This window comes from Euprymna scolopes, chromosome 44 (assembly GCF_053919585.1).
Source record: "Euprymna scolopes isolate OS-2025 chromosome 44, ASM5391958v1, whole genome shotgun sequence".
NCBI lineage: Eukaryota > Metazoa > Mollusca > Cephalopoda > Sepiida > Sepiolidae > Euprymna > Euprymna scolopes.
The window spans coordinates 47,087,953-47,115,915 of NC_136525.1; the positions used below are offsets into that span (position 1 = coordinate 47,087,953).

A 27,963-nucleotide genomic window follows, 5' to 3' on the forward strand; every position below is an offset into this window, starting at 1 on the left:
TACAAACTCCTCACAGTCCCATATTTATACATGATCCCAAATAGTAACACTTTATTTTTTCAAGTGGCAATGTACCTTTGTTGGGGGTGAAAAAAAAAATTAAGTAAGATTCCCTGAATTTCACATTGTTCTTAAGACCTCATAAGCGTGAGCCTTACATTTTAGATATTTCCTAGAGTCAAAATCATGTAATGGATTTCAATCAAAATTAGCCGAACATACAGGGTCCCCCTCCACAAGTGAAAAATTTACTTTTACCATGACTAATGTTTGTGCAAAATGTAAAAACATTCAAGGCGTGGTTATTGAGGAAAAGTGCAAAGAAACAAACAGACAAATGATTTTAGGGCAATTTTATCCCTATAATGACCCCTAGAGAGTCAACCAGGGTTATCCCGGAAAATCTGTTCTGGCAAAAATCTACTTTCACCATGACTAATGTTTGTGCAAAATTTAAAAAAATTCAAGGTGTGGTTATTGAGAAAAGTGTGAACAAATAAACACATGGAAGATTTGGGAGCAATTTTACCCTTGTAATGCCTCAAAGGGGAGCAACCAAAGTTATCCCGGAAAATCAGTTCTGGCAAAAATTTACTATCCCGAAATGATTAATGTTTGTGCAAAATTTAAAAAAATTCAAGGTGTGGTTATTGAGAAAAGTGTGAACAAATAAACACATGGAAGATTTGGGAGCAATTTTACCCTTGTAATGCCTCAAAGGGGAGCAACCAAAGTTATCCCGGAAAATCAGTTCTGGCAAAAATTTACTATCCCGAAATGATTAATGTTTGTGCAAAATTTTAAATAATCCAAAGCATGGCTATTGAAAAAAGTGCGAACAGCCGAACGATTTTGGGGGCAACCAGAATTATCCTGGAAAATCTGTTTTGGGGCAACATTACTTTCACCATGACTCATGTTTATGCAAAATTAAAAAAAACAAAAAAAACACAAGTTGTGGTTATTGAGAAAAGTGCAAACGGACGAACGGGAGTGAATTACTAGGTCCAATCCCTTCTTCGTCGGGGGGACTAAATTAGAATAAGTATTCTTGACATAAGGTTCAGTATCATTTTATCTTGATTTCAATCTTCATAAAACTGGTATAAAACATTTATTACGCTAAGGTAAAACGAATCAATGTTGAATCTACGGATCACGGATCGTCAATTAAATATTTGAAAATGACGTTCCTATTTACAATGCCTCCCCACGGGACAGAGTTAGACACCAGGGTCGTTTTTTAACGTGGAGAAATGACGCTAAGCAATAGCGGGAACATCCCTTAATGTCTGTAAATAATGAAGAAGAAGAAGAAGAATGACTTACTGAACTGATGTCGTTGTTTGGAATGCCACGGATTTTGGCATGGAACGACAACAACTCGCGTCCAGTCAGGTACAGGTCCAGCGCATCTTCCTGCGGGCAGTATCCAATCATATTTCGAGCTGATCTTGGATTTCGACTCGTGCTGAAAGAGATACAAAAGAACAAAACAGAAAATGAACGTATCAAGCATTAATACTGTTGGGGTGATTAATCAGAATTGGGAATTAAAAAAAAAATCAGAATTTTGAGGGGTATTGGAATCGGAAAATTTTGTGCCTACTGTATATTTCGACGTAGAAAATTCTGTATAGCTTATATATATTTCCATAAATTACTATATATATATACAGTATATTTCGGCATATAAGACGACCCTTAAAGTTAAAAAAAAATCATCTTTTAAAAACCAATATTTCATAAGATACCGGGTGTTGTAATCTCTAGCCTAGGCTAAACAAACATGGTTTTGATGTTTCTGAATTTTTGAGATGAGGAATGGATATTCGTATTATTTGGATTCATCGGACTACTGTTCCCATCTTGAGTGTGATTTTCACATTTCGGTCGATGTAACCGCCAAAATTGCGAAAATGTGATATTCTCCTGAAGGTTGAGAGTTTAATCCTCAGTGTGGGTGACTGAAAAAATACAATTGTGAATTACATAGGACCTCTATCCAGTCATGGCTGACGGAACAAGAGCATGCCACCTCTGTGAAGTAAATAAAAGGTTCCACTCAAAATTCCGTTCAAATTCCTGAGTTCGACAGAAACATTCTCGAGTTCGACAAGATAGACCTGAAGAAGGTTGGAGGTTACATTGACCGAAATGTTGTGAAAATGTCTCTCAAGATGAAAACGGTAGTCCGATGAATCCAAATAAAACAAACCAGGTTTCGTGATTTAGCAGTCATCTTATACAACCGATATATGATAAATTTATTAACATTTGCTCCAATTTTGTACCTTGTCTTATCTGACGGTCACCTTATACGATGAAATATGCATTCCAACACCAAAAAAAAAAAAATGATTCTTTTAATTGTTTCATTTTTGTCTTAATTCTTTTGGTACCAATGATGAAATGATAAATATATAACACAGCACGTATGGCGTGTGTGTGAGAATATCAGCAGCAGTCGTAGGATAGCTGACTAGCGAGAGTATTAGCAGTAGCAGCAGCCACCTCAGCACATATGAAAATTAAGCAGGTGTGCACATGCTAACGTCACAGGAAAAAGGAGAGAAAAAGGAAAAGAAACAAAGGACAGCACGTGGTCCAGCAAAAGGAGAAGCAAGTTGCATGCCAGGGATGATGGACGGGTGAAGTCAAGGTCGAGAAAGGGCTGGCTAGGCTGCATGAAGACAGAGACTTTTTTCAAAAAGGACATGTTATATGGCACATTTGTGCTTAAAAACATGGTGAGTCGGATTTTTATTTCTTTCCTTTGCGATGGTACCAGACGTTAGTGTGTATTCAAATGAAAATTTCTAATTCCAAACAAGAGGGGATGTAGGTATAGGTAGAGGAGAAGCTAATAGACCAAGGCATGTCAGTGTGTATTCAAATACAAATTTCTAATTCCAAACAAGAGGGGATGTAGGTAAAGGTAGAGGAGAAGCTAATAGACCAAGGCATGTCGGTGTGTATTCAAATGAAAATTTCTAAATCCAAACAAGAGGAGATGTAGGTATAGGTAGAGGAAAAGCTACTAGACCAAGTGGTTGTTGGTTGATTGTTTTTATTTTACAGCATATCAACCTTTTTCAGGTTATTTAATGCCGAATCCAGTGATTTTGAAGAACAGTTTTTTAATAGAATATATATATATTTTTTTTTTTCAAGTCGGTTTCTATTTAACCCATAGTTGGGAGCCTAACAAAACATTTTGTAAATTTTTGCTACAATAGTTTAGGTATCTTCTCTCCTCTGCTACTTCCTGCCTCATGATAGAAGCTGTATCCAACCGTGGTCATCATTTGATAAATAAGAGGCCTAGCCACTAAAAGTCATGTGACCAACTAATGTTGCAGAATAAAATAGAACTAACTAATACGAAGGATGGCTATTTTCCATTTCAACTTTTATAAAGCTGGTCCAAAAGTGACTATTTTATTTTCCGAAAGATAAATTATTTTACATTTTAACACATTCAATTAAAAGTGATTTTTTGGTGGGAAAACGCTGAAAAAGTTTTATATTTTTTGAAACTGTCTTTAATTACTAATTCACACGTGAATTTAATGTTAAAAATACACCTGTTTTCAAATAATTTTTAAATGAAATATTTTTACACTTCTTTTTCTTGATAGTACAGCAAACATTATTTTTCATTTAGTTAGTTGGTTGTTTCTGTTTTACGGCATATCAACCCTTTTCAGGTTATTTAATGCCGAATCCAGTGATTTGGAAGAAAAATTTTTAATAGAATATATTAAAAAAATTTTTTTTTTTTTTCAAGTCGGTTTCTATTTAAGCCATAGTTGGGACTCTAACAGGTACTTCCACTTCGGATCAGCAATGCCAATTAAAGGGTGGCTCCACACTCCCCAAAGCCCGCAAGCTGGCGTCTCACCATCGGATATAGTTTAAGGTCATATCCAGGACCGCCTGAGTGATTGATATGTAACGACACTGTTAAAGTGTAACAACTACGTTACACTTTTCGATGCCTCTGTTTAGTCTTGAAAGAGAAAGGATACTCCCTGTAGGGCAGCTGTGCGTGTAATTGTGTGGCAAAGGTTGCGTAATCCCAAACCACACCTCTCCTTAATCGGCACTGCTGCTTGAGTCAAGTGATAAGGAGAAGTCCAGGATGACTGGAAACAATGCTGAGAGAAGCGGAGAGCACATACAGCACCTGCAAGTCCCAAATGGTCACCCATCTGGTACTGACCAGTCTCATCGTTGCTTAACTTCAGTGACTGACGGGAACTGGTGTGTCGAATGTGATCATGCCAGTTTGGAAATATAAGAACCACAAATAAATGCATTTCATTTGCACTTTTAAAAAAAAAAATGCTGTGTCGGATTTTTATTTCTTTCCTTTGTGATGGTACCAGACAACGTGTGGGTCCGAGTCATTGAAATGTACTGACTCGGTTCGAGAGTGCTACAGTTTGTTTCGAGTTGATGTCATATATATATTTCTGTGGAAATACTATTTTTACAATTTTATTTCACCTTTTATTTATACCAATCCTTAATTTATGAAGCTCAATATAATTACAGAGCATATAACAAACAAATGACAAAAGTCTATATTCCAAATTTTATGATGTTGACTATCTTACAATTTATTCCTTTAATTACATTGTCATTCACAATTCTTGACACAAAATCATTCACTTAATTATTATACCAATCAATGAATCTATTTTGCCCTTAACTCGTCAGAAGAAACAGCAACTATCAATCCATTAAAAGAAAATAAAAATAGTTGCTGTTTCTTCTGATGAGTTAAGGGCAAAATAGATCCATTGATTGATATAATAATTAAGTGAATGATTTTGAGCTACGAAACAGTTGCTGTCAATAATTGTGAATGTCATGGGGCCTTCAAGAAGTGGTTGGAACAAAAAAGTGCCCATATCAAAAAAATCTGGAAACTTATCGAAGACACTTCCTATATGACGAAATGAAATTTACAGCATTTATAAATTTACTAAATGATCAAAAACAAGAAATATAACGAAATTTTTTTCCTCATTCCATGAAGTTTCAAAAATTATAATTTTTTCTTGCCCAGGTGTTTTGGAGGTGTTTTTGTTGAGCAAAAAAAAAAAAAAAAATAGTCGTAGTAAGCAGGCAGGCAGGCTGGAACTCATACCGTAAAAGTGACATCTTTGCCGTTGTGTCTATCGCCAAACCGGAAGTGGCGAAGGTTTAAGTTAAGGCTAGTCAATCGAAAAAAGGGGATGACTTTCGAAAATATCGGCGTAAAAAAGTGACACCTCCCTGTAGAAAAGTGCCCAGTTGAAGGTGAAGGAATTAATGTTTTTAGCCAATTTTTCGATATTTGTCGTCCGAAGGGTCAAGGTTTAAAACGATTTAGGTAGACATGATGATTGCAACGTCTTGTCAAACGAGTGCCACTCCCTCAGACATTTAAAATCCATGATTCCAAATGTCTGAGGGAGTATCTATACAAATATGATGTTACAGAGTCTTAGCTTTGTACGACAGCTAAGTCTCTCTCTCGGTTCAAAATGTTGAGATCCAGCAACAAGCAAGAGCAAGATAGCCAGCAACAAGTTAAACTGCAGACCAGCTTAATGCGGGCACTGGTCTTCCGCTTTATGGTTATTTAAATCAGAGATTTGCTTCTCCTACAAAGGTTGCCTTCACCACGGCTTACGGGAGCCCTCTCTACCCCAATACACATATACACACACACAAATATACACGGTGCTAGTTGGCCGTTGACCCAGAAAAAAAGTGCATTCGCCCTTTGGAAGGTCTTGTTTTTAATCCTTCAGGGAGACTAGCCGCCCTCCTCACCAAACAAGTCTGGTGGGGGAACCAGTTTAGTCGCCGGTGACCCGACCATGAGGCAGGTAGTACTGGGTTACATGGTACCAGTAGCATCTGACATACAAACATACATACATTTAAACAGACAGGTGCGATTTATATTATAGGTAACAAGCAAAATAATAGTATAGAATTGCCCGCAGAATTGTTTATAGAATTGCTGGTTAGCATAAAAATGGAAACCTTTTTTTTTTTTTTACATGGTAGTCACCACTTATCAAGGCCCGGAAGCCACTCGGGGATAAGGGCTATTGCGTGTACAGTAATCAATGGGATAGTATTATAGTAATCGTTAGTAGTGAAGATTTGATAAAGTGTCTTACTTAAGGGGGGGCGGTTCATCAGTAATTTGTTTATGTTGGACTTGAAGTTGTAGTCAGGTGGGGAAACAAGCAAACAGAAGAGAGTTTCACAGGCGTGCACTTCCAAGAAAGAAGTTATTGAGGAAATGAAAGAGGCTGTGTTGAGGGTCATTGACATGCTCACACAAGAGGACTTCAATGGGGCCTTTCAGAAGTTGTTGAAATGGTACAAGCATTGCAGCGGGAGGAGATTACTTTGAAGTGGACTAGAGGTTCATAAAAAAGTCTGGAAACTTACTGAAGGCACCTCGTATATGTATGTAGGATTATATTTACCTTTTCCCGAACACGTAAACATCTCCCGACGAAGACGTGATTTCTCCCGTCAATATTTTGAACGTGGTTGTTTTGCCGGCACCATTCACACCCAAGAGACCAAAACACTAAAAAGAAGAAGAAAACAAAGTAGAATATTCATCACCATCATTAGAAGGAATGCCTCGAGCCTGCTCTTGGTTTGCCAAATTCAAACTTACTGATGCCCCGAATTTGGAATTTTTTTATATTCAAATATTCATATTTCTGTTAAATGTTAAATTATGTATTATATTTAGTTTTGAGATGAGGATTGGTTATTCGTGTTATTTGAATTCTTCAGACTACTGTTCTCATCTTGAATGTTATTTTCACAACATTTCAGTCAATGTAACCTCCGACCTTCTTCAGGTGTATCTGGTTGAACTCAGGAATGTTTCTGTCGAACTCGGAAATGTTGACGGAATTTCGAACGGAACCCTTTATTTACTTCAAATTCCTGAGTTTGATAGAAATATTCCCTGAGTTTGACAAGATACACCTGAAGAAGGTCGGAGGTTACTTCGACCGAAACGTTGTGAAAATGACACTCAAGATCGAACAGTGGTTAAATAATGTGTTTAGATAACGAAGTTTGGATGACGTCCATGTTTTGAGTGGTTGGATCATTCTAACACTCCAGAAGGTATCTCACTCCCAAAACAATCCTCTGTCTGTATAGGAGCCAAATATGCCCTAAAATAGAGTACTGTTGTCACATCTGGAAGTCAATGAAACCATGTGACTTCAAGCTGGGGCGGGGGGGGATATTCTGTTTCTTTTTGGTTGACAACTGAAGCGACAACTATGGAAAGCAGTAATTCTTTGGGATATAGTTACGAGACTCAGCATTCCTGACTCATTGCGGTTAATTATCTGAAGAAGGCCAAAGGAGAAGTTGGTCGAAACGTGGTGGAACAACAGTAAGATGAGGATAACAGGCCACAAATAAATAAACTGTCGAATTGTTATACATACATACATACATACATACATACATATATATATAAAGATACATAATAGCCAAAAGAGAGAAAAAACAAAACAAAACAAAAAAACAAGTAAATAAATGAATAAATACATTAATTAATTTAGTTAAATCATTTCAATGCTTGAAAAATATAACATTTGTTTTGTACTAGCAAGGAGACCTGACGTTGCCCGAGATTGAATGACAATCGACGACTGTTCCATACTTCCAATACTTGATTGTCATCAAACTTGGGGAAATCGCCTTTTTATTATCTTTATAAAATCGATTGATTGCCTGCTCTAGTTGTGGACCTAGTGTACCGGAAGGAATTTTCACATACTTCCTCACAGTCTCTTAGTCTACAATACACGGCACTGTAGAGAACCCACTGTTGACTTTATAAAATTATTTTTATTTATTTGCTTGAATTCAAGTTTAAAGTCCAAAAGTCAAGTATCATGGTTCCATTGTGCTCTAAACAGAAACATTCATCTTGAACGCACCTCTGTCCTACTAAAGAACATCTTCTCTGTATCATGGCATGTTTATGGCGTAAATGAAATCATGGATCGTGTTCTCCATAGGGTTCGGTCCATTGTTAATCCAATTCCTCTGAAGACATCACACGATTTGAACTTGGCAGAATACATGGGGAACATGCTGTTAATTTTATATACCAGTCCGGTCTGCTTGTGTGGTAGTAAAATTGATAGAGTAGTTTGGTAGAGACTGTTCTGCATACACACATACACACATGCTCGTTCACTTTTATATATATGAGATAAATTTTTCCAATGCTTGTGCTGCTCTGATCTATTCTATATGTAGAGTTACGACAGAGTATCGTGACAGCCATTGCCACACTTTTTAGTGACCAGCAATGTTGGTGGACATACCAGTCGATGTTCTGATCTCGGCAATCAGACCAACAGAAATTGAGCCATTTCGGTTGTTTTTATCTGTCAGGTTGGGGTAATGTCCTTGGTAATCCTAGCGGATGCACTCTCTCAGGCCTTGTCTCTCTTCTTTGAAGTGGATTTAGTTTATTGCTACCTGAGGCACCCCAACTGGGGAATATCACAACAAGGCCGTCAGGCAATTTTTAATAAGCCACAGTTCTCCTTCTTTAGGGCTGCAGGTTTGATCCTCCTCACCTTCTAAGCTTGTGTCACATCTTCCTGTGGTGAGAAGGAAGTAGTTACTATTATGGCGGCAGTAATATACTATCCTGTACTTACACTTATAAAGGCCTGGAGGCCACTCGAGGATGCGGGTTAATAAGTGTAAGGTGTTTGGTGTGACAACAGCTCAGTGATAGTTTTTGGTGGGAATCGGGTAGAATTGGACTACCTAAGGGGATGGGACAGCAAGAACTTTTCCACGTTGGACTTGAAGACGACCATGTCATAGTCAGCTAGGAAGCAGCTCAGTAGAACAGAGTTTCACAGGTGGGCAGTTTTATGAAAAAAACTTGTTCATGGAATTTGTGTTTAGATTTGGGCATTGATAGAGAGTAAAGGGACTTGTTGGCAGCAGTTGTCGTAGTCTGACGAGTACTTTTTGTGAAAGTTTGGTGGTGGTGGTGGGGGGGTTAGGATCATTGAATGAAGCTGAGACGGGCATTTGTCGTGTAAATGATGATAGAGCAGGTACAGGCTTGCGACGTCTCCTCTGTAGGGAAAGAGGTTGCAGGGAGGAGAAAAGAGCATTGCACACCAGGTTTCGAAGCCAGTTTTAAACTTTGTCAAGGCAGGATAGGTTACTCCGGGAAGCTCCTCCCCAGATGTGGCAAGAATACTCCATTTTAGGGCATATTTGGCTCTTATACAGACAGAGGATCATTTTGGGAGTTAGATACCTTTTGAAGCGGTCGATTGACACAACCATTTTTCTGGTGACATTGGAAACAGATTTTTTTTTTTTTTTTTACATAGGCATCACCACTTATCAAGGCCCAGAGACCACTCGAGGATAAGGGTTCAAGAGCGTACAGTAGTCAATTGGACAATACAGCAACCGTTAGTAATGTAAATTTGTTAACTTAAGTGGAACGGCTCATCAAGAACTTGTTTATGTTGGACTTGAGGACGGCCATATTGTAGTCAGCTGAAAAGCAGGAAAACGGAAGACAGTTCCACAGGCGTGCAGTTCTTAGAAAGAAACTTTGTCCATGGAATCTACGTTTAGATTTAGACACAGATAAAGAGTGGGGGGAATTATTGATAGTGTTTTCAGCTAGACGAGTGTTTCTTGTGAAAGTTTGGTGAGGGGACCATAGATTGAAGCTCAGTCGAGCACTTGCCATGAAAATAATGATAAAGCGAAGACAAACTCGCAACATGATGCAAGTCTTCTATTTCAGATTTATGAACTACTAGCTGGGGGGAGGGGCTTTACTCGGTTGTAAAATACGCTTAAATATGATATTTTAATTTGTCCAGATTGCGTATATATTATTATAGAGTCGTGATTTCAAAAGTAAAAAAAAAAAAAAAAAAAAAAAAAAGGATTTGGGTGCCATCAGCTAGAATCGAAACCGAAAGCAAAACTGTAGCATTCAAAGCTGGTGACGTTACCACTGTACCAACATGACACGCATATGAACAAATAAAAAATAAACTAAGATGAATGTACAAAATGTATAACGATTTTTTTTGCAATTTTGACCCCTTAAAAACTATTTTAACTAAAGACCCATAAAAGAATTTTGACCCCTTAAAAACTATTTTAACTAAAGACCCATCAAAGAACGATCCACAAAAAATCCAATCATTTGAGGCCCCTAGCGCCACTCTGCGGCTTTTAGTTTCAGAAGAGAGATAGAGTTTGAAAATATGGAGACAGACAGACATAGTGAGTTTAATAAATTAGATTTTAGAATGAATGAGAGAGAGAGAGAGAGAGAGAGAGAGAGAGAGAAATTAAGTCTTATATAACAATAGCAATAGTTTTATCTTCTTTTTCTTATCGATTAGTTTCGTTTCATGGATTTCAAGTAGTGATCAAATTGCAAAGTTAAAATTAAAGGTTACTTATTTATAAAAAAAAACAGCGTAGATTAAAAATAATATTCTATATATTTACAAAAGCAAAAATGCGTGTGTGGAGGCAACTCTCAACCTATATACTCAATGAATTTTTGATCTACAGACTTGAAATTTAGTATATAGGATATTCAGACATGTGGAAAAGTCCGTTTTCATCCGGAAAAAAGGGCTGCTAAGGGGTCAAAATTGAAAAACTGGTACTTGGGTGGAGGTCATTGGACTTTTATCTGTTTTTCAACTGTTTCACGACTGTGCATGCATGAATCGTTCACATGACATCTTCCTTGTGTTAAGAATAAGAAAAAAAACCATAATACTCGCATGCAACATGTCTCAGTTTATTTCCATTTCTTTTGTAATTCATTCTTTTTTTTTTTTTAAGGAATTCAACATTACGTTTAATACCGGGCAACGCCGGATACATCTTCTTGTAATAAATAAAAAGGTTCTTACCTCTCCATGTCTGACACCAAAGGAGATTCTTTTCACTGCCAAAATGTTTTCAATACTTTGTTTATAAATCTGAAATGAAAGGGAATGAAAAACGATAACGATTTATAGTTCCGATGAATAAAACTATGGATGCACATAATAGTAATAAATTTTAACGTTATGCATCATGTTTGAGATAGGTGTCGGGAAGCACCTTACAAGGGTCAGGTCAAGAGAGGTATGGTTTGATTAGTGGCGTAGCTAGAGTAAACACATATATATATATATATATATATATATATATATATATATATATATATATATGCATTTAAAAAAAATTTTCTTATGTAAATACAGTCATATCTTGCTACGATGTGCAGACCGTTTCAATCATATTAGATATCATCAAGCAGGAAAAATTAAGGTTCAACACCTTTTCAAATTTTGAGGAGAGAAAATTCGTCATGAGTGGCGATGGGCGAAATTAAAGTTCTTTAACTTTAATTTGAGCACAATCAACGAACCTTGTTGAAATTCAATTACTTTCAATTTTTGGATATCTTCCCACCGAAAAAACTATATATATATATATATATATATATATATATATATATATATATATATATTATATTACAGGATGACCCCCAAAAACGGGCCCAACTCTAATTAGGCCCCGTTTCTAAGTGTTTTGTCCGAATGAAATGAAACTTTGGTCATAACTAGTTTATTATATTCAAAACATCACATCAAAACACTAGGGTCTTTGGCCTTTTTTCTCCGTTCTACAGCATATGTTCTAGATATACATTCTATGTTTTTTGTTTTTTGGGGTCACCCTGTATATAATTTTTAAAATGTAATTATCCACTGACATGTGTTTCGTCGTCTACGACTCATCAGAGTGGCTAAATATAGCAAGATTCAAAATCGGGACCCCACGGTAATGAGCCTAAGCCTCTGACCCATCTCGCCAACTGTCTGGATATATCGCGATTTACTTAAATATTGTTTGTTTTGGTTTGAGCGATATGTTTTGAATGAATTCAATTATTTACGTAAGCGCATTTTTACCTAAATGCGAGCTGGGAATAATTTTCCCTTTAACCATTTTGGTATAAACTACTTAGTCCTTTTTCCGATTATTTTTCATAGTTAAAAGAAAATGAAATGAGTGTCATCAAATGATTTCAAATCAAAAACTACAAAAAAAAAAAACGTTTGGAGTTTTCAATAAACATCGGCAAAAATATTCTTCAGTTACTAATTAAAAAAAAAATTTAAGAGTTTCTAATATTTTAGAAAAAATTAAAAACTTAAAAAACTTTACAAAATATATGAGAAATAAATCCTTTTTCCTGACTATTTTCGCACCTTAGTCTGGCTGAAAATTTTTTGTCGGGGTGACATTGTGTCACCCCTCTTTTGCTGCCACCTGGGGAGGACCACCCCTTCCTTTCCGCTCACCTCTAGCTATGCCACTGGATTTGATGTGGTCAGGCGTCCAGTCGCGTTTGCAGTTCTCTGCCCTTACAAACACCAGGTGGGTCAGCAGGTAATCGGAAGAGAGTTCCACAGGTGTGCAGTTCTTAGAAAGAAACTTTATTCATGGAATCTACGTTTAAGTTTAGGCACAGATAAAGAGTGGGGGAAATTATTGATAGTGCTTACAGCCAAACGAATGAATGTTTGACGAGAGGGGACCATAGATTGGTGCTCAGACGAGCACTTCCCATGAAAATAACGATAAAACAGAGACAGGCTCGCTGAAGACTGGATGGCTGTTACACATGGACGCTCAGGATGGCCCTCAATACATCATGGGGGAGCCACGCAGCAAACCAACAGCTTTATGGTGACCTACCACCAGTATCACTAAAAGTATAGCAGAGAAGGACGAGAGCTGCCAGTCACTGCATGAGGCATAGCGAGGAGAAAGCCAGCAAGCTAGTTCTCTGGATACCAACAGATGGACATCCAAACCGTGTTAGAAGAAGAATGACCTACATCGACAACCTGCTACACGACACCGGATTGGAAAGTGTTCGGTACTTGCAAACTGTCATGCGAGATCGAGAGAACTGGAGAAGTCGTGTAGATTCGGTGGTGAAGCGTCCTGAATAACTTGGCCTTCAGGACAAGATCAAAGTGTAGTATCTGTTCTTCAGATGCTGCACTTCTATTTCTTGTTCTCTTTCGGTGGAGGAGAAATCCTTCACGACTGAGACAATTTTTATTTTTGTACCTTTTCTCCACGTTAAAAAACGATCCTGGTGTCTAACTCTGTCCCGTGGGGAGGCATAGTAAATAGGTACAATAATGTTATATGGATCAATTCCGACCCAGAAATTAGTAATTCTTCCCCTTTATCAGTAACATCGCTCATGGAATGTGAGGACTAAAGGAATAAATAAGGGAAGTTGAAAGTAAATGCAAGGTTCATTTTCTACTCCCTTTAGTGAAAAGATCTGTTTTTTTTTATCTGCCTTGATAACACTCTTCTAACTTGAGGAGAGAAATAAGAGAAAATTAATGTTTCAATTTGATATCTTTTTTATTTTCTCATTAAATGTTTTATTTAGTTTTAATTGAATTTTAATCATTATTAGCCGACATCTGTTGTCTTTAAAAAAAAAAAAAAAACCCCGAAGTAAGCTTTATTTATTTAAGCTATAAGAATCATTATCCCTTTATAAAATTAGAAAAGTTATTTCTCCATTTGATTTTCATTATGGATTGGATGATTCCAATATTTTTCCTGATTCAGATACAACTACCAATTCTGTACTAAATTCCCGATTCTGATACAATTACCGATTCCAATTCCGATTCTTTATAAATCTCTAAATATTTAACTATAGAATTGTATTTTTTCTCTGATTACCGTAAAAACACACATGTTAAACGTGCAAATATTTTCCTAAACGTAGAAATATACTTGTGAGGGACAATCTATCGATTTTAGCTTCACTATATATATATATTATTTGATTGATATTACCAGCAATGGAACATTTTTGCTTTAAACAAAATCAAATAATAAAAGACAAAAGAATCGTTTTTGGCATCGGAAAATCGGTACAGTTTTCCGATGCCCTCAAATATTCTGATTTTTCCGCTTCTGCTTCCGATTCTGATTAATCGTCCCAACATTAATTTTCATATATGAAGATGGATGTGTTTTATGCTTCTATGAATCCAACACGTGGTCCAACATGTGATCCACTTTCATGAAAATCGTAACAAATTAGGGCATTCACTGTATCTTAAACCCAAAATCCACTTACCTTTGTGAGTCTCACCACGGAAACGGCGTCTTCACCTTGGGCATAATTGTGCTCAGCTCGGAATCTCTCGTGCTGGACATCTTCATCCTCTTTGAAAGTCTGGCTAAGATTGATCTTTTTATTCCTGCAATGAAAATCAGAAATTGGTCCTCATCTTTCTTGACAGAAGCAAGTGTAAATGCAAAGCAGATTCCAAAAGTCATTTACCGAATCGAAATGAAGAGATTGAGCCAAACAGCACGACATATTTATATTACTTGTATTGATAACACTATTGTTTTCACCTTCAGTGTTATTTGTGCAATGTTTCGGTTGGTTTGGCCTTTGACCGTCCTCAGGCATTGTTGGTTGTTTAGAAAAGAATACGAAACAATAACCATAAAATAGAGACTAGCTCAAAGAATATGAAAATATCTTTTTACTTTTCTTTTCCAAAAAAGAACTAACATGCCTGAGGACAGTCGAAATAATTGACAGGGATGCAAGGTCAAAATAATTGACAGGGAACAAGGTCAAATTGACAGGGATGCAAGGTGAAAAGTCAGGCGACTGAAGGAGACAGTATATATTTAAAAAAAAAAAAAGAGAAAAATTACAAGCTTAGATTTTAGTAGCATTTGGGGGCCTCAAATGGTAGAAAAAACAAGCATTGTACATGCTTAAAATTTTGGTGATAAAAGGGAGATAATCCCCTGTCGATTTTTGCTAGGGTTGCCTCCCTTTTGTTAACCAATTTTTTCACAAATTCGAAACAATAACCATAAAATAGAGACTAACTCAAAGAATACGAAAATATCCACGGAGCCAGTAACTTTTCTCTTTTCCAAACAATAACCAATATGCCTGAAGACGGCCGAAGGACAATCTGACCGAAACGTTGCACAAATAACACTCAAGATGAAAACAATGATCAATACAATCAGCCCTCATCTAAAAAATTCAAAACTTTAAACTGCTGTTGATTTTATACGGCGGGCTTTTCTACTTGGGCATTGATGATGGCTTGAATTTAAGTTTTAAATGAAAAAGTCAAGTATCCTGATGGAATTGTGTTCTAACCAGAAACATCTATTTCAAACACACCCTTGTCATATCAAAGTACCTGCTGTTAATTTTATATATCGGGTCTTTCTGCTTGTACGGTAATAAAACATCTCAAATGCACTTGTTATCTAAATTTGTATTAGGCGTTAAGTTTAGTCAAAATCGCCTGTTTTTTTCTTTCATCGAATTATTCCGTACCCTGTCGTCCTGCCAGTTGCCAAACAGGGCGATTGTAAGCCAGGCTTTCCCATGTGAGGAGGGTGATGTTGTATTGCTTCATATCCCTCTTGCAAACCTCTAAGAAGCGCAGTTTGGAGCGACCGGTGTTTCTTCTGTCTTTAGCCAGCTCACCTGGAAGTGTTTTCAGGATGCGTTCCGCGTCCATCCTCCTGACATGTCCCAGGCATCGCAGCTGTCTTTCGGAGACTATTGCATGCATACGTATATATTTTCAGTTTTGGTTTGGAGATGAAGACTTACCTTTCTTTTGTGTTGAATTTCTTGCGTATCTCAACAATGAGCGTGATTAACAAAAAGAAAACGCCAGTGCAGGCCATGGCTACAAAATGCCAGGTCAACATGTGAAATGGGTTCTCGTAGACATCTTTGTCGAAGTGTTTATAAATGTCCGTCTTTATCTGATTGTTGGCCAAAGAAACGAGTCCGAAGGTCATGCAGAATTGTGGGAAGATCAAGAAAACCAACTTGCAGAACACGAACGCGGTATGCAGTAACTGAAAAAAAAAGAAGAAAACAAAAACAAAATTTATTCAGCAGCAAAAAGGGCAGACGTATACAATTACTGTTGCCGAAAACAAACGCAGTACACTAACTGAAACAAACAAACACACAAACAAACAAACAAAAACAGAATATTTATTTATTCAGCAGCAAAAGATACAAACGTGTACAATGAAATCCACCGAAAAAAATTTTTTTTATTGAATTCAAAAAAATTGTTTGTTAAAATTTTAGTAAGCTAAGGTTTACATAAAAATTTATCGGACGGCTTGCGTTTTTTTCTTTTTAATTCTTTGAAAAGTATTGAATGTTCAGCCTATGTAGCATATAATTTCGTTAGTCAAGAATAAACAGGGGGTTCATCAGAGGCCAACTCGATATAGTGACTTATTTTCGCAAGCAGATTTAATACATAATGAGAATGATTAACTATAAAGAATGCATAAAATCGTGTGTGTATATATATATATATGTGTGTATATATATATATATATATATATATATATATATATATATATATTATTAATTCATAAAATATATATGGCGATTAAGCTACACTGAATATTCCGCGTTTCATCCACTCTAGGATTCTTCAGGCTTATGCGCGAATTCTGTGGTTGTTTATCGTTTTTATATGCTCCTCTTCTATTGAGATTTTAGTTAGCCAATCAGCTTTCTATTATCCACCGCGCCCTTCCTATCAGCCAATGAGAATGCACTTGTCGGACAAAGGCCTATTTGACCTCTGGTTGACCTGTTCCTTTGTGTGTGCGGTATTTAGCCTGGATATTTAGTTTCTTGATCTGTTTTAAATCTAGGTTAGTGTGTTTTTTTTTGTACCTGAAGAGTCCTTGAGTGGATGAAACGCGGAATAGTCAGTGTAGTTTAATCGCCATATACATTTTATAACTTACTAACTAGCTCTACCTACGTATTGAGCACTTTTGAAGTAAATACTTAAAGTTTATGCATAAATCTATACTTTCGTATATTAATTTTATGTGAGTAAATTAAGTAGTTATATATATATATATATATATATATATATATGAGACAGATCACCGAAGTTAAGCAACGTTAAGTCTGATCATTACTAAAATGGGTGACCAATTTGGGAATTCCAGGTGTTGTATGAAGGAGGACGTTGACACCTCCCTGCAAAAGTTGCAAAAACCTAACGTCGTCATCTCCCCTAACGGGGATATACATGCGACTGGGGACCGCTTATGAATTTCATACTCCCATGAAACTTCCTCCATCGGAGGAAGCCGATTAAATCCTGAATAGGGTTGGTGCTAACTGCACACATATGTGTATGATACAATAGTAGTGGAAAATTTATTTATTTGATAAGGGTATACATACATTTAGTTGGGGGGGGGGAAAGAGGGCTCTTTATACCAAGGTATTTCGAAGCCTAATGCCTCTCATCAGAAGAGTAGAGAAGATGCTAGGTAACATAATGGGAATGTGATATCTAGCAAGGAAATCATCAGGAACAAAGTAAATAAAATTATTGATGTTGATAGGGAGAACTATATTGAATTCTAAGATAAAGGAGGAGCGTACTACACTTTATATAGTACGCTTATCAAAAAATTTATTTATTTTGTTCCTGATGAATCCCTCGCTAGACGTCACATCCCCTAGCATCTTCTCTATTCTTCTGATGAGAAGCATTAGGCTTCGAAATACCTTGGTATAAAGAGTCTCCTTTATCCCCCTACAAAATGTATGTATATCCTTATTAAATAAATGACTCATTCTATATTTTCCAATATACAGTGTTTGTGAATTTATTTTCCACTCCTATTGTCTCCTATACATACACACACAGGTTATCTGCCCTTTGTTTATATTCAAGTCGCCCCACATTTTTGGGACGTATTATTTGTAATTAATTTATTATTTATTTAAATATTTTCTATGCGCATAGAATTAAGTTATCTATCTTTCTACCTATCTATCTATCTATCTATCTATCTATCTATATATATATATATGTATAGGCTTACATGCGCAGATCATGATGACATTCATTAGAGCACTATCTTGGTCTTGACATTAAAAATTAAATGTTTAAATTTCAACTGTATTTCGTGCGGTTAACGGTGGCCGCGTAGATTTGTTTCTTGCTAATGGAGTCAGAAATGGCTTCGTTGACAGGTTCGAATCTCCCGACCAGTGGTAATCGTGACACCCTACACTGATGATTCCCGATCGGATTGAAAACTATCGTCTTTAGGGATAAAATGATTATATATATATAAGAGCTTTTGAGAGATTTCCGCCCCTTTTATTTAAATGTATATATATATATATATATATATAAGGGCGGAAATCTCTCAAAAGCTCTTTTGACGAGATGATAGTCGAAAGAGCTTTTGAGAGATTTCCGCCCCTTTTATTTAAATGTATATATATATATATTTAAATGTATCTATAAATTTTGTACCTCCAAACATTTATTCATATATATATATATATTATGATACCTAGCACCTTCTCTACTCTTCCGGTGAGAAGCATTAGGCTTCAATATACCTTGGCATAAAGAGTCTCCTTTATCCCCCTACGAAATGTATGTATATCCTTATTAAATAAATGACTCATTCTATATTTTCCAATATACAGTGTTTGTGAATTCATTTTCTACTCCTAGTGTCTCCTATATAAACTCCATTGAAATTTGTTGAGCTTTATATTATCCCGATAATATTATCTCCTCTTATAGAATTGAATTTACTCTCTTCTTCTATCTACCCTCGTTTTATATATATATATATATATATATATATATATATATATATAAGGCTTCCTTCAGTATTGACAGACTATGGATACCCACGGTAAGGGTGCCTGCGCGTGAAATTTTTGTGGCAAGAGTTGCGCAATCTCCAACCACACCTCTCCTGAGTCAACATTGGTGAATACCAGTGGCAAACGGAGGTTCAGGACGACTGGAAACAATGCCGAGATAAGCGGAAAGCACATACAGCGCCTAGAATTCCCAAATGGTTACCCATCTGGTATTAGCCAGGCTCAACGTTGCTTAACTTCGGTGATCTGACGGGAACCGGTGCTTCAACGTGATTATGCCGTATATATATATATATATATATAAAGCTACCCTCTATGTATATATATATATATATCGATCGATCAATGCCTCTGTTCAGTCTTGAAAGACAAAGGATACCCCCTGTAGGGGCAGTTGCGCATGTAATTGTGAGGCAAGGGTCGCGCAATCCCTAACCACACCTCTCCTGAATCGGCACTGTTTGTATGAGAAGACCAGGACGAGTGGAAACAATGCCGAGATAAGCGGAGAGCACATACAGCAGCTGGAAGTCCCAAATGGTCACCAATTTAGTACTGACCAGGCTTAACGTTGCTTAACTTTGGTGATCCAGTGGGAACCGGTGTGTCAACGTGATTATGCCTTATATATATATATATATATATATATATATATTATATATATATACGAGCAAACAGTTAATAAAACATGTTAAAAAAACACTTTGAAATGAGTTAAAAACATATTTAATCTGAAAAGGAAACACTAGATAAGTGGATAGTCCTTAATCTGCGGAGTTTTGAAGAAATACTTTCCTTCTCATCAGAGGGTAGGAATTAGCAAAATGCGGGATCGGATTTTGCATGCAAAAGTATTTGACGAAACAACAAGTAAGTCAAAGATCTTACTTGAAAACAAAAAAAGCGAAGCAGAGGGAATATGGTGAAGAAAAAGGTAATTACACATGAATGGATAGTCGTATTATAAGCTCTATTTCCTATTTGGTTTTATCAAGCTGGCTGAGATAATTTTATAAATATTAATTCTTTAATATTTATAATATACTTTAATTTTACCATCTTGGATCATTTTGGTAAATTTAATTGTAATTTTTATTTTATATATTTCTTATATAAAAGTCATTTTCTTCTTTCTTACCATGTTGTAAAGTTGGAGAAAGAAGTCTGTTTATAAAGAGCCACGTGTTGTATCTAGCGGTTGTGTTTTGAAATATTTGAACTGCGCGTAGGCAATGCGAGAATAACGTCAAGAATGAGAAAAGAAAAGAAAAAAGAAAGAAACAAAACAACACACTGAAGATGGAGTATACGTCTGAAATATATTTGTGATGAATTTCGAACAAGTAAAATATTTATTTATGTTGTATGTCTAGCGAAGGCATTTTTTTTTTTTGGGGGGGGGTCTCCGTGGGCTGACTACTTTTTAGAACTTTTTATATACCGTCTAAATCATAATATCGCGTCTAGATTTATTTACATCGACTTTTACAAAATTCTTGCTATTTCGGCTCCCCTTGTGCGTGTTCGGCTTCTTCGTATAAAAGCGAAACTAATCTGAAGCGAAGCCGTTGTTCCCAGCTTTCATGCCGGGAATGTCCAGAAAGCAATGAGCTTTTGATCAATGCAGGGGAAACCCCTTATATCAGACAATTGCTATTCAATTTTTATGGGAGCTGGTTTTCTCCCAACATCTTAATGAAACAAAACCAGCCAAAGTTGGGTAAAAAAAAAAAAAACCCCAAAAAACTGCCTCGCAGTAAAAGTTAACTGCGGGATTTCCATTTGACCTCATTACATCTGTCAATTCAGTTTTTAATCCTTAAATAAATTCAAACGTTTTTCTATTACTTTCCCAGTGGTAACATGTCAGGCTTTTTTCACACTTTATTTTCCACCTTCGGCTCAAGGCTCCTAGTTCGATCCTACCTACCTACCAAAAATTTTTTTTTTTGTTGTTAACCTCCATCCTCAACACACACAGCTACAAACACCCGGGCAACGCCGGGCACCCCTGCTAGAATACATATAAAAGTAAAGAAAGAATTGTGGTCACTTACCGCTGTTCCTTGGAAGAGGCTGAGCAAGAAAACACAGATGCTGGTACTAATTCCGATGAAGACATTGATGCAGAAAGTTATCATGTACGCCGAAGTTGTATCTTTGAAGAGCGAGACCATCGTGTACATGAATGGAATTGCCGACCATCTTCGGAAAAAAAAAAAACAGAAAATAAAAAGTCAAGAATCTGATATCCAAACCTGCATAAACATGATAAACAGTACGAGCTGCCTTAAATAAGTTTCCGGAATTTTTTTTGTACGGGCACTTTTATTGCAAGTAAACACATGAAACTCTAATCCCCTTTGAAGTAATCTCCTCCGGCTGCAATGCACTTGTTGTACCATTCCAATTACTTCTGGAAGGCCCCCATTTGGCGATTAAGGGGTAAAAGTTCAACGATTTGACCTTTGAGAACTCTACCAAACTCCTCCGACAATTTTGGGTCTGCGCACTTGAAATTTTAGATATAGGTTCCTTGGACATGGATCTAACTTAATAACTTGATTTGAGCCCAAAACAATAAATGTTAAGGGGTCATAATAGGGGTCAAAGTTAAAAAAAATTTGACCTCTGCGGTCTCTTCCAAATTACTCAGACAATTTCTGGTCTAAATATTTGAAATTTTATATAAAGGGTATTCAGAGATAGGGCAAGCTTTTTCATCAGTTTGGGTCGAAAATCTTTAGTTACCAATATATAAATGTATGTATGTATGTCTGTTTGCATGTCTGCCTTAAACTTTCAATAGAGGCGACGGATTTTACCAAGATCAGTATCGTTTTAAAGTGCGATCTTTCATACGACAAATATCGAAAAATTGGCTAAAAACATTAATATCTTCCCCTTCAACTAGGCACTTTTCTACAGGGGGGGGGTCACTTTTTTTCGCCGATATTTTTTAAAGTTATCCTCTCCTTTAGATTGTCTAGCTTTAATTTTAAAAATGTCGCTTCCGGTTTGGCGGTGGTCGTAACAGCATAAACGTTGGGTTTTACCCCATTCTTTTCCTCCTTTGCGGTACGGGTTCGAGCCTGCCTTCCTACTACTACTTTTTTTTTTTTTTGCTCAACATACACATCCAAACACCCGGGCAACGCCGGGCGCCCATGCTAGTATATATATATATATATATATATATATATAACAGTCTATTTTTGTGCATGTGTGCATGAATGATTAAGGCGTTAACTGTAGTAAAAAAAAAAAATGAAAAATATAATACTTGGGATCCTTAGATTTTTATCTGTTTGTCAACTGTTTCATGACTGCGCATGCAGGAATCGTTCACATTATGCTAATAATAAGTAGGTTTGAAAACACTTTTTTAAGATCGTGTCGAGCTGGCCTGATGGTTATTGTACTTGACTCACTGTCTTTAGGTTTTAATTTCGATCTCAGCTCGAGTATTTTGTTTTTACTTACAAAAAGTGAACTGTTTAGAAAGAACATAATACTTGCATGCACGTCTCAGTTTTTTTCCGTTTTTTTTTTTTTTTTAAATTTTTTTAGTTCATTTTTTAAAAATGAATTTAACGTTATGTTTAATACCGGGCAACGCCGGGTACATCTTCTAATCTCTCTATATAACGTTAGGCATGTATATATGTCTATATATTTGCATGTATAGGGATTCACTCCTAAACTAATTAACCGATCATTATACATTTTGGAACAGAACTGCTAGGCGTAAGGAATCGTAATGTAGTCTATATTTAATTTAATTTGACCCAAACGAAGCAAAAAAAAAAAAAATATCAGAGGAAAATATCCACTTACCCAAACATAAACAAAAGTAAAACGGTTGCTCCTAAATTCTGACGGACCCAAAATGCTTCCAATTTAAAAATGGATAAAATGATCGTCGTGATAATAAGTTGAATGCAGTAAGAACCCTGAAAAGCATAAAAATATTTAATACATTCAAAATGCGGACCAGGTAGGGTTCAAGTACCCCAAAAATAAGTACTAGTAATTGTAATAAATTGAATGCAGTAAGAACCCTGAAAAGCACAAAAGATTCAATGAGTAAAAATACAACAAAAATGAAACAATAACTCTGTCAATTTTCAGTCTACAGACTCGAAATTTTATATAGAGGGTACTGAGATTTGGGAAAATCTATGTGATCGATTTTCGGCCAGAAATTTCGCTGCTAAGGGATCAAACTTCAACGATTTTACCTTCGAGAACTCTACCAAACTCCTCCGACATTTTGGGGTCTAAACACTTGAAATTTAAGATATAGGTTTCTTGGACATGGATCTAACTTAATAACTTGATTTGAGCCCAAAACAATAAATGTTAAGGAGTCATAATAGGGGTTAAAGTTAAAAACATTGACCGTTTTTTTTTTTTTTTTTTTTGCTCAGCATACACCTCCGGGCAACGCCGGGCCGAAATGCTAGTATATCTATAATAGTGAAAATGCGTGTGTGTCTGTGTACATTTCCGTACCAAATAACTGTGAATTTTCGGTCGAGAGACTCGAGATTTCACATAAAGAGTATTGAGATTTGGGAAAATCTTTTTAATTCGTTTTCGGTCAGAAATTTGGCTGTCAAGGGGTCAAAGTTCAGCGATTTGACCTTTGAAAACTCTACCAAACTCTTCCGCTAATTTTTGGTCTAAACACTTGATATTTTAAATGCAGGTTACTTGGACATGGATCAAACTTTTTAATTTGATTTGAGCCCAAAATAATAAATGTTAAGCGGTCAAAATTGGGGTCAAAGTTAAAAAAACAATTGACCTCTGCGGTCTCTACGAAATTACTCAGACAAATTTTGGTTAACATTTGAAAATCTTACATAAAATGTATTCACATGTAGGGCAAGTTATGAACAGTACAAAACCGAGCTGAACTGCGAGTTTAAAATATTTCACAGACTTTAAAAATGTGTTTAATTATTTTAAACTGGACATCCATTTGACAACATATGAAATTATTAATAGATTTTACACGTTAGTTATAACGGATAACTAACAATGAACATTTCTGAATTTTTGAGGCGAGGATTGGTTATTTGTATTATTTGGATTCATCCGACTACTCCAAGGACCCGTGGCGCAGTGGTTAGAGTACTTGGAAAAATCAATTGTTAAAGTTGAAGGTTCAATCGTCAGTGTTGGCGACCGAAAAATACAATTGCAAATTACTTAAAGCCTCTATCCAATCATGGCTGACAGAACAAGATCATGCTACTCCCGTGAAGCAAATAAAGGGTTCTGCTCGAAATTCCGTCAAAATTTCTGAGTCTGACAGAAACATTCCCGAGTTCGACAAGATACATCTGAAGAAGGTAAGAGGTTACATCAACCGAAACGTTATGAAAATCACACTCAATATGAGAACAGTAGTCCGATGAATCCAAATAATGCCAATAACCAATTTTATAGTCAGTCTAGCTGTTCTACAGATCTTGCTTGTAGTAAATAAAGGGTTCTGCTCGAAATTCTGTCGACAGAAACATTCCCGAGTTCGACATTTGAAGAAGATCGGAGGTTACATCAACCGAAACGTTATGAAAATCACACTCAAGATGAGAACAGTAGTCCGATGAATCCAAATAATATGACTAACGATGAACAATTAATAATATTAAACATGCTATACAATGTCATCAACCATGTTTGAAATATTTTAAATACATTCAAAATGCGGATCAGTTAGGGTTCAAGAACCCCAAAAATAGGCACTGGTAATTCTAGAGAATGTAAAATTCCTAGGTGTGAAATTTTCAAACAATCGGCGCAACCGTTTTAGAGTCCATAGGAACCACACTGACACACACACACACACGCAGAAAAAGTGCCTTTTATATTATGCTAGCGGGAAGGGGGGCGCTCGGCGTTGCTCTGTCATAAAAAAAATTGTGAACGGGGTGGGGCGATGTTGCCCGGTTGTAAAATCCGCTTAAATATGGCATTCTGATTTATAAAAAAAAAAAAAAAAACGTGATTGTTAGGCAATTTAAAGAATTTAAAAATAAAGGTTTTTATACTTATCTTGTTAAGATAGGATAGAAAAAACTTACTCATCGTGTCATAAAAAAAAAGAAAGAAAAAAGACGCGTGTCAGACGTGAACTCGCAAAAGATAAGACCGTAGGCAGGCACGTTATCCACCGGACTACCATGACACAGATGCTATGGCATGCTAATTTAGATTTTTAAAATGAATCAACGAAACGACCGTTCGCGCATGCACGGTGTGCAAATGGCGTAAAAGTCGAAAGCAAGGTTTTTACCTGACCCCCACTTCAAACAAAAAGAGATTTCTACACGAAATAATTGACAATTTTTTGATATCATGTGTCCGAGAGGTCGCTCTTTCTAACGATATCATGTTCATGATAGAAAGTTTCCCTAGTTCGATAGAAATATTCTTTGAGTTTGATAGAAGGATTCCCAAATTTGAAAGAAAGATTCCCAAGTTTGATAGAAGGATTCCAGAGTTTGATAGAAAGATGCCAGAGTTTGATAGAAGGATTCCAGAGTTTGATAGAAGGATGCCAGAGTTTGATAGAAGGATTCCAGAGTTTGATGGAAAGATTCCAGAGTTCAACATGATACACCTGAAAAAGGTCGGTGGTTACATTGACCAAAACGTTTTGAAAATAACACTGAAGATGAGAACAGTAGCCTGAAGAACCCAAATAATACAAATAATCAATCCTCGAGTGCCCTTTAGGCTTGATAAGCACTGATTTTTAAGTATATGAATAAATTGCCTCTCAAACTCACCATATCCCAAAGAAATGCAGATATCCAATAGATAATAGGGTGAACACCATTGATGTAGATCAGGTACTTTTCCGAATTGCAGCGTTCTTTGACTAAGTAAATGCAAAATCCGGCCGGGATGAAGCTGAAGGCAAGCAGGATGACCAAACTAACTGCGGTCTCAGATGCACGTTGCATTCTGAAATAAGAACAGAAAGAAAGGTTAGGTTTAGGGTTAGAGCTAGGGTTAAACACACACATAAATAATGAATCAGACAGTGTCGGTAAATAGAAAAATTTCAAAGAAACTTAGAATAAGTAACCAAAAAAAAAAAAAAAAATATTGGAACATCCATAGTCAAGAGCAACCCAAGGGTTACTTTTTCATAGATTACTTTAAAAATTAATATACGTAAGCATGTTAAACGGATGAATGAAAGAATGTAAAACGACGTTAAGCAGAATATGATGATGGGTGAGAGTTCTTGGGTTTGTAGAAGTAGAACAGTTGAGATAGCAGGGCTCCGTTCACAAGTGACGGCCAAGGAAAACATTGGAGGAAGAAATAAAAATGAACCCAGGAGAAAGAGGGATAAATACAAACCTGGCCAGAGAAAATTTACTTTGAAAGTCAATTTCTTAACACCGGCCAATATATGTTAGAATGTAAGAAAAGACATTGCAGAAAGAACGGATGAGAGTGCTTGGGTTTAGTAGATGCAGAACAGTTGAGGCAGCATGGTCAGTTCATAAGGAACGTCAACGAAGACATATGGGAAAGAAGGATGAATACAGACTGGCCAGAGATAATGTATTTTGAAAGTCCATTTCTTAAATAATGCATCAGGCAGTGGTGTCAATTAGAAATTTTCAATGAAAACTTAAAAATAAATAAATGAAATAAATGGATCCACCATAGTCAAGAGCAACCCAAAGGCTTCTTTTTCATTGTTTATTTTGAAAGTTAATTTCTTAAAGCCGTCCAAAACATACCAAGATAACAGAAGAATGAATGAGAGTGCTTTGCTTAGATGTAGAACAGTTAAGGTATCAAGGTCAGTTGGCAAGGAAATGTAGAAGAAAGTGATAAAAATCGACATATGGGAAAGAGGGGTAAATATAAACCTGGCCAGAGATAATTTATTTTGAAAGCCAATTTCTTAAATTTGTCCAACGTACGTTATCATGTAAGAAAATGACGAATATTATGATTAAAGAATGGATGAGGGTGCATTAGATCAGTAGATGTAGTCCAGTTGAGGTAGCAGCGCCAGTTCGCAAGGCAAATATGGTAGGACGAGATAAAAAAAATGAACCTCAGAGAAAGAGGGATAAGTTGAGACCTGGCCAGAAATAGGTTACTGTGGAAGTCACTTTTCTTAAAGCCATCCAACACATGTCAGTATGTAAAACAGACATTAAACCGATGATGATGATGATCCGGACAATCAAAATTATCAATCCTTATCTATAAAATTCTGAAACATAAATCAAAATAATACAGGATGTTCCAAAAGTCTTGGACACATTTTGACATTGAATATCTTGATGTTGCTGGCCACACATCTGATGATCAAATCCGTCGCAAAATTACGATTTGCATGGTATTAACCCCTTTTAATTTATCTAAAAAGAAAAAAAATTAAGTTTACACGAGCGGTTTACAAAAGCATATCTTATGTTTTTCGTTCTTTTTGGGGGGCAACAGCACAACCGCCCCCACCCCTCCACCGCCTCCCTCAAATGTAAACACCGACATTCTGTGAAATGTTGAATATTATTCTCTCGATAAATGTCGGCGCGTGACTTATGTAAAAACGGTTAATTGGTATATTAAGAAAACTTGTAATCTCAAGTTTTTCATGGAATGTTCAAAGATGTTCAATGTGAGCACCATTGGTCACATGACACACATCAAACTGATAGTCCAATTCTTGCCAAACGCCTTGCAGCATTGCGTTGAAGATTCGTATGACCTTAGGTCATTTACAGCAGCTTTATTTCGGATGTTTCCCCCCATTGTAGTGCTTGTCCTAGGATTTTACTATTGACATGTTTCCCTACTAGAAGAATATAAGAGCCAGGTACGTCCAAGGATGGAATACTGTTGCCACATCTGGGCAGGAGCTGCTAGAAAGGACTTGGCCTGCCTTGATAGAGTTCAAAATAGACTTCGTAGCCTCATAGGAGATGTCCTTTTCTCTTCCTTGCAACCTCTATCTCACAGAAGAGATGTTGCGAGTTTGTCTCTGATGTATCGTTATTTTCATAGAAAGTGTTCGACTGAGGTTCAATCTATGGTTCCCCCTCGCAAAACTTTCA

At 36.4% G+C, this 27,963-nt stretch overlaps 1 protein-coding gene and 1 pseudogene across 4 annotated transcripts in view; both read right to left on the reverse strand.

The window, feature by feature from the left end:
• The window catches only part of LOC145268835 (uncharacterized), a 1,065,816-nt gene that overhangs the window by 26,455 nt on the left and 1,011,398 nt on the right, over positions 1–27,963 (reverse strand). For all 4 annotated transcript variants that reach the window (XM_080124499.1, XM_080124501.1, XM_080124498.1 and 1 more), the window contains 8 exons: positions 25,663–25,840; positions 22,697–22,812; positions 20,917–21,064; positions 15,779–16,032; positions 14,255–14,378; positions 10,992–11,060; positions 6,501–6,607; positions 1,330–1,471 (listed from right to left, as the gene is read on the reverse strand). In XM_080124499.1, the coding sequence (XP_079980625.1) occupies positions 1,330–1,471; positions 6,501–6,607; positions 10,992–11,060; positions 14,255–14,378; positions 15,779–16,032; positions 20,917–21,064; positions 22,697–22,812; positions 25,663–25,840 (1,138 nt within the window). The remainder of the gene's footprint in view (positions 1–1,329; positions 1,472–6,500; positions 6,608–10,991; positions 11,061–14,254; positions 14,379–15,778; positions 16,033–20,916; positions 21,065–22,696; positions 22,813–25,662; positions 25,841–27,963) is intronic.
• Positions 19,029–19,145, reverse strand: LOC145269001 (5S ribosomal RNA; annotated as a pseudogene).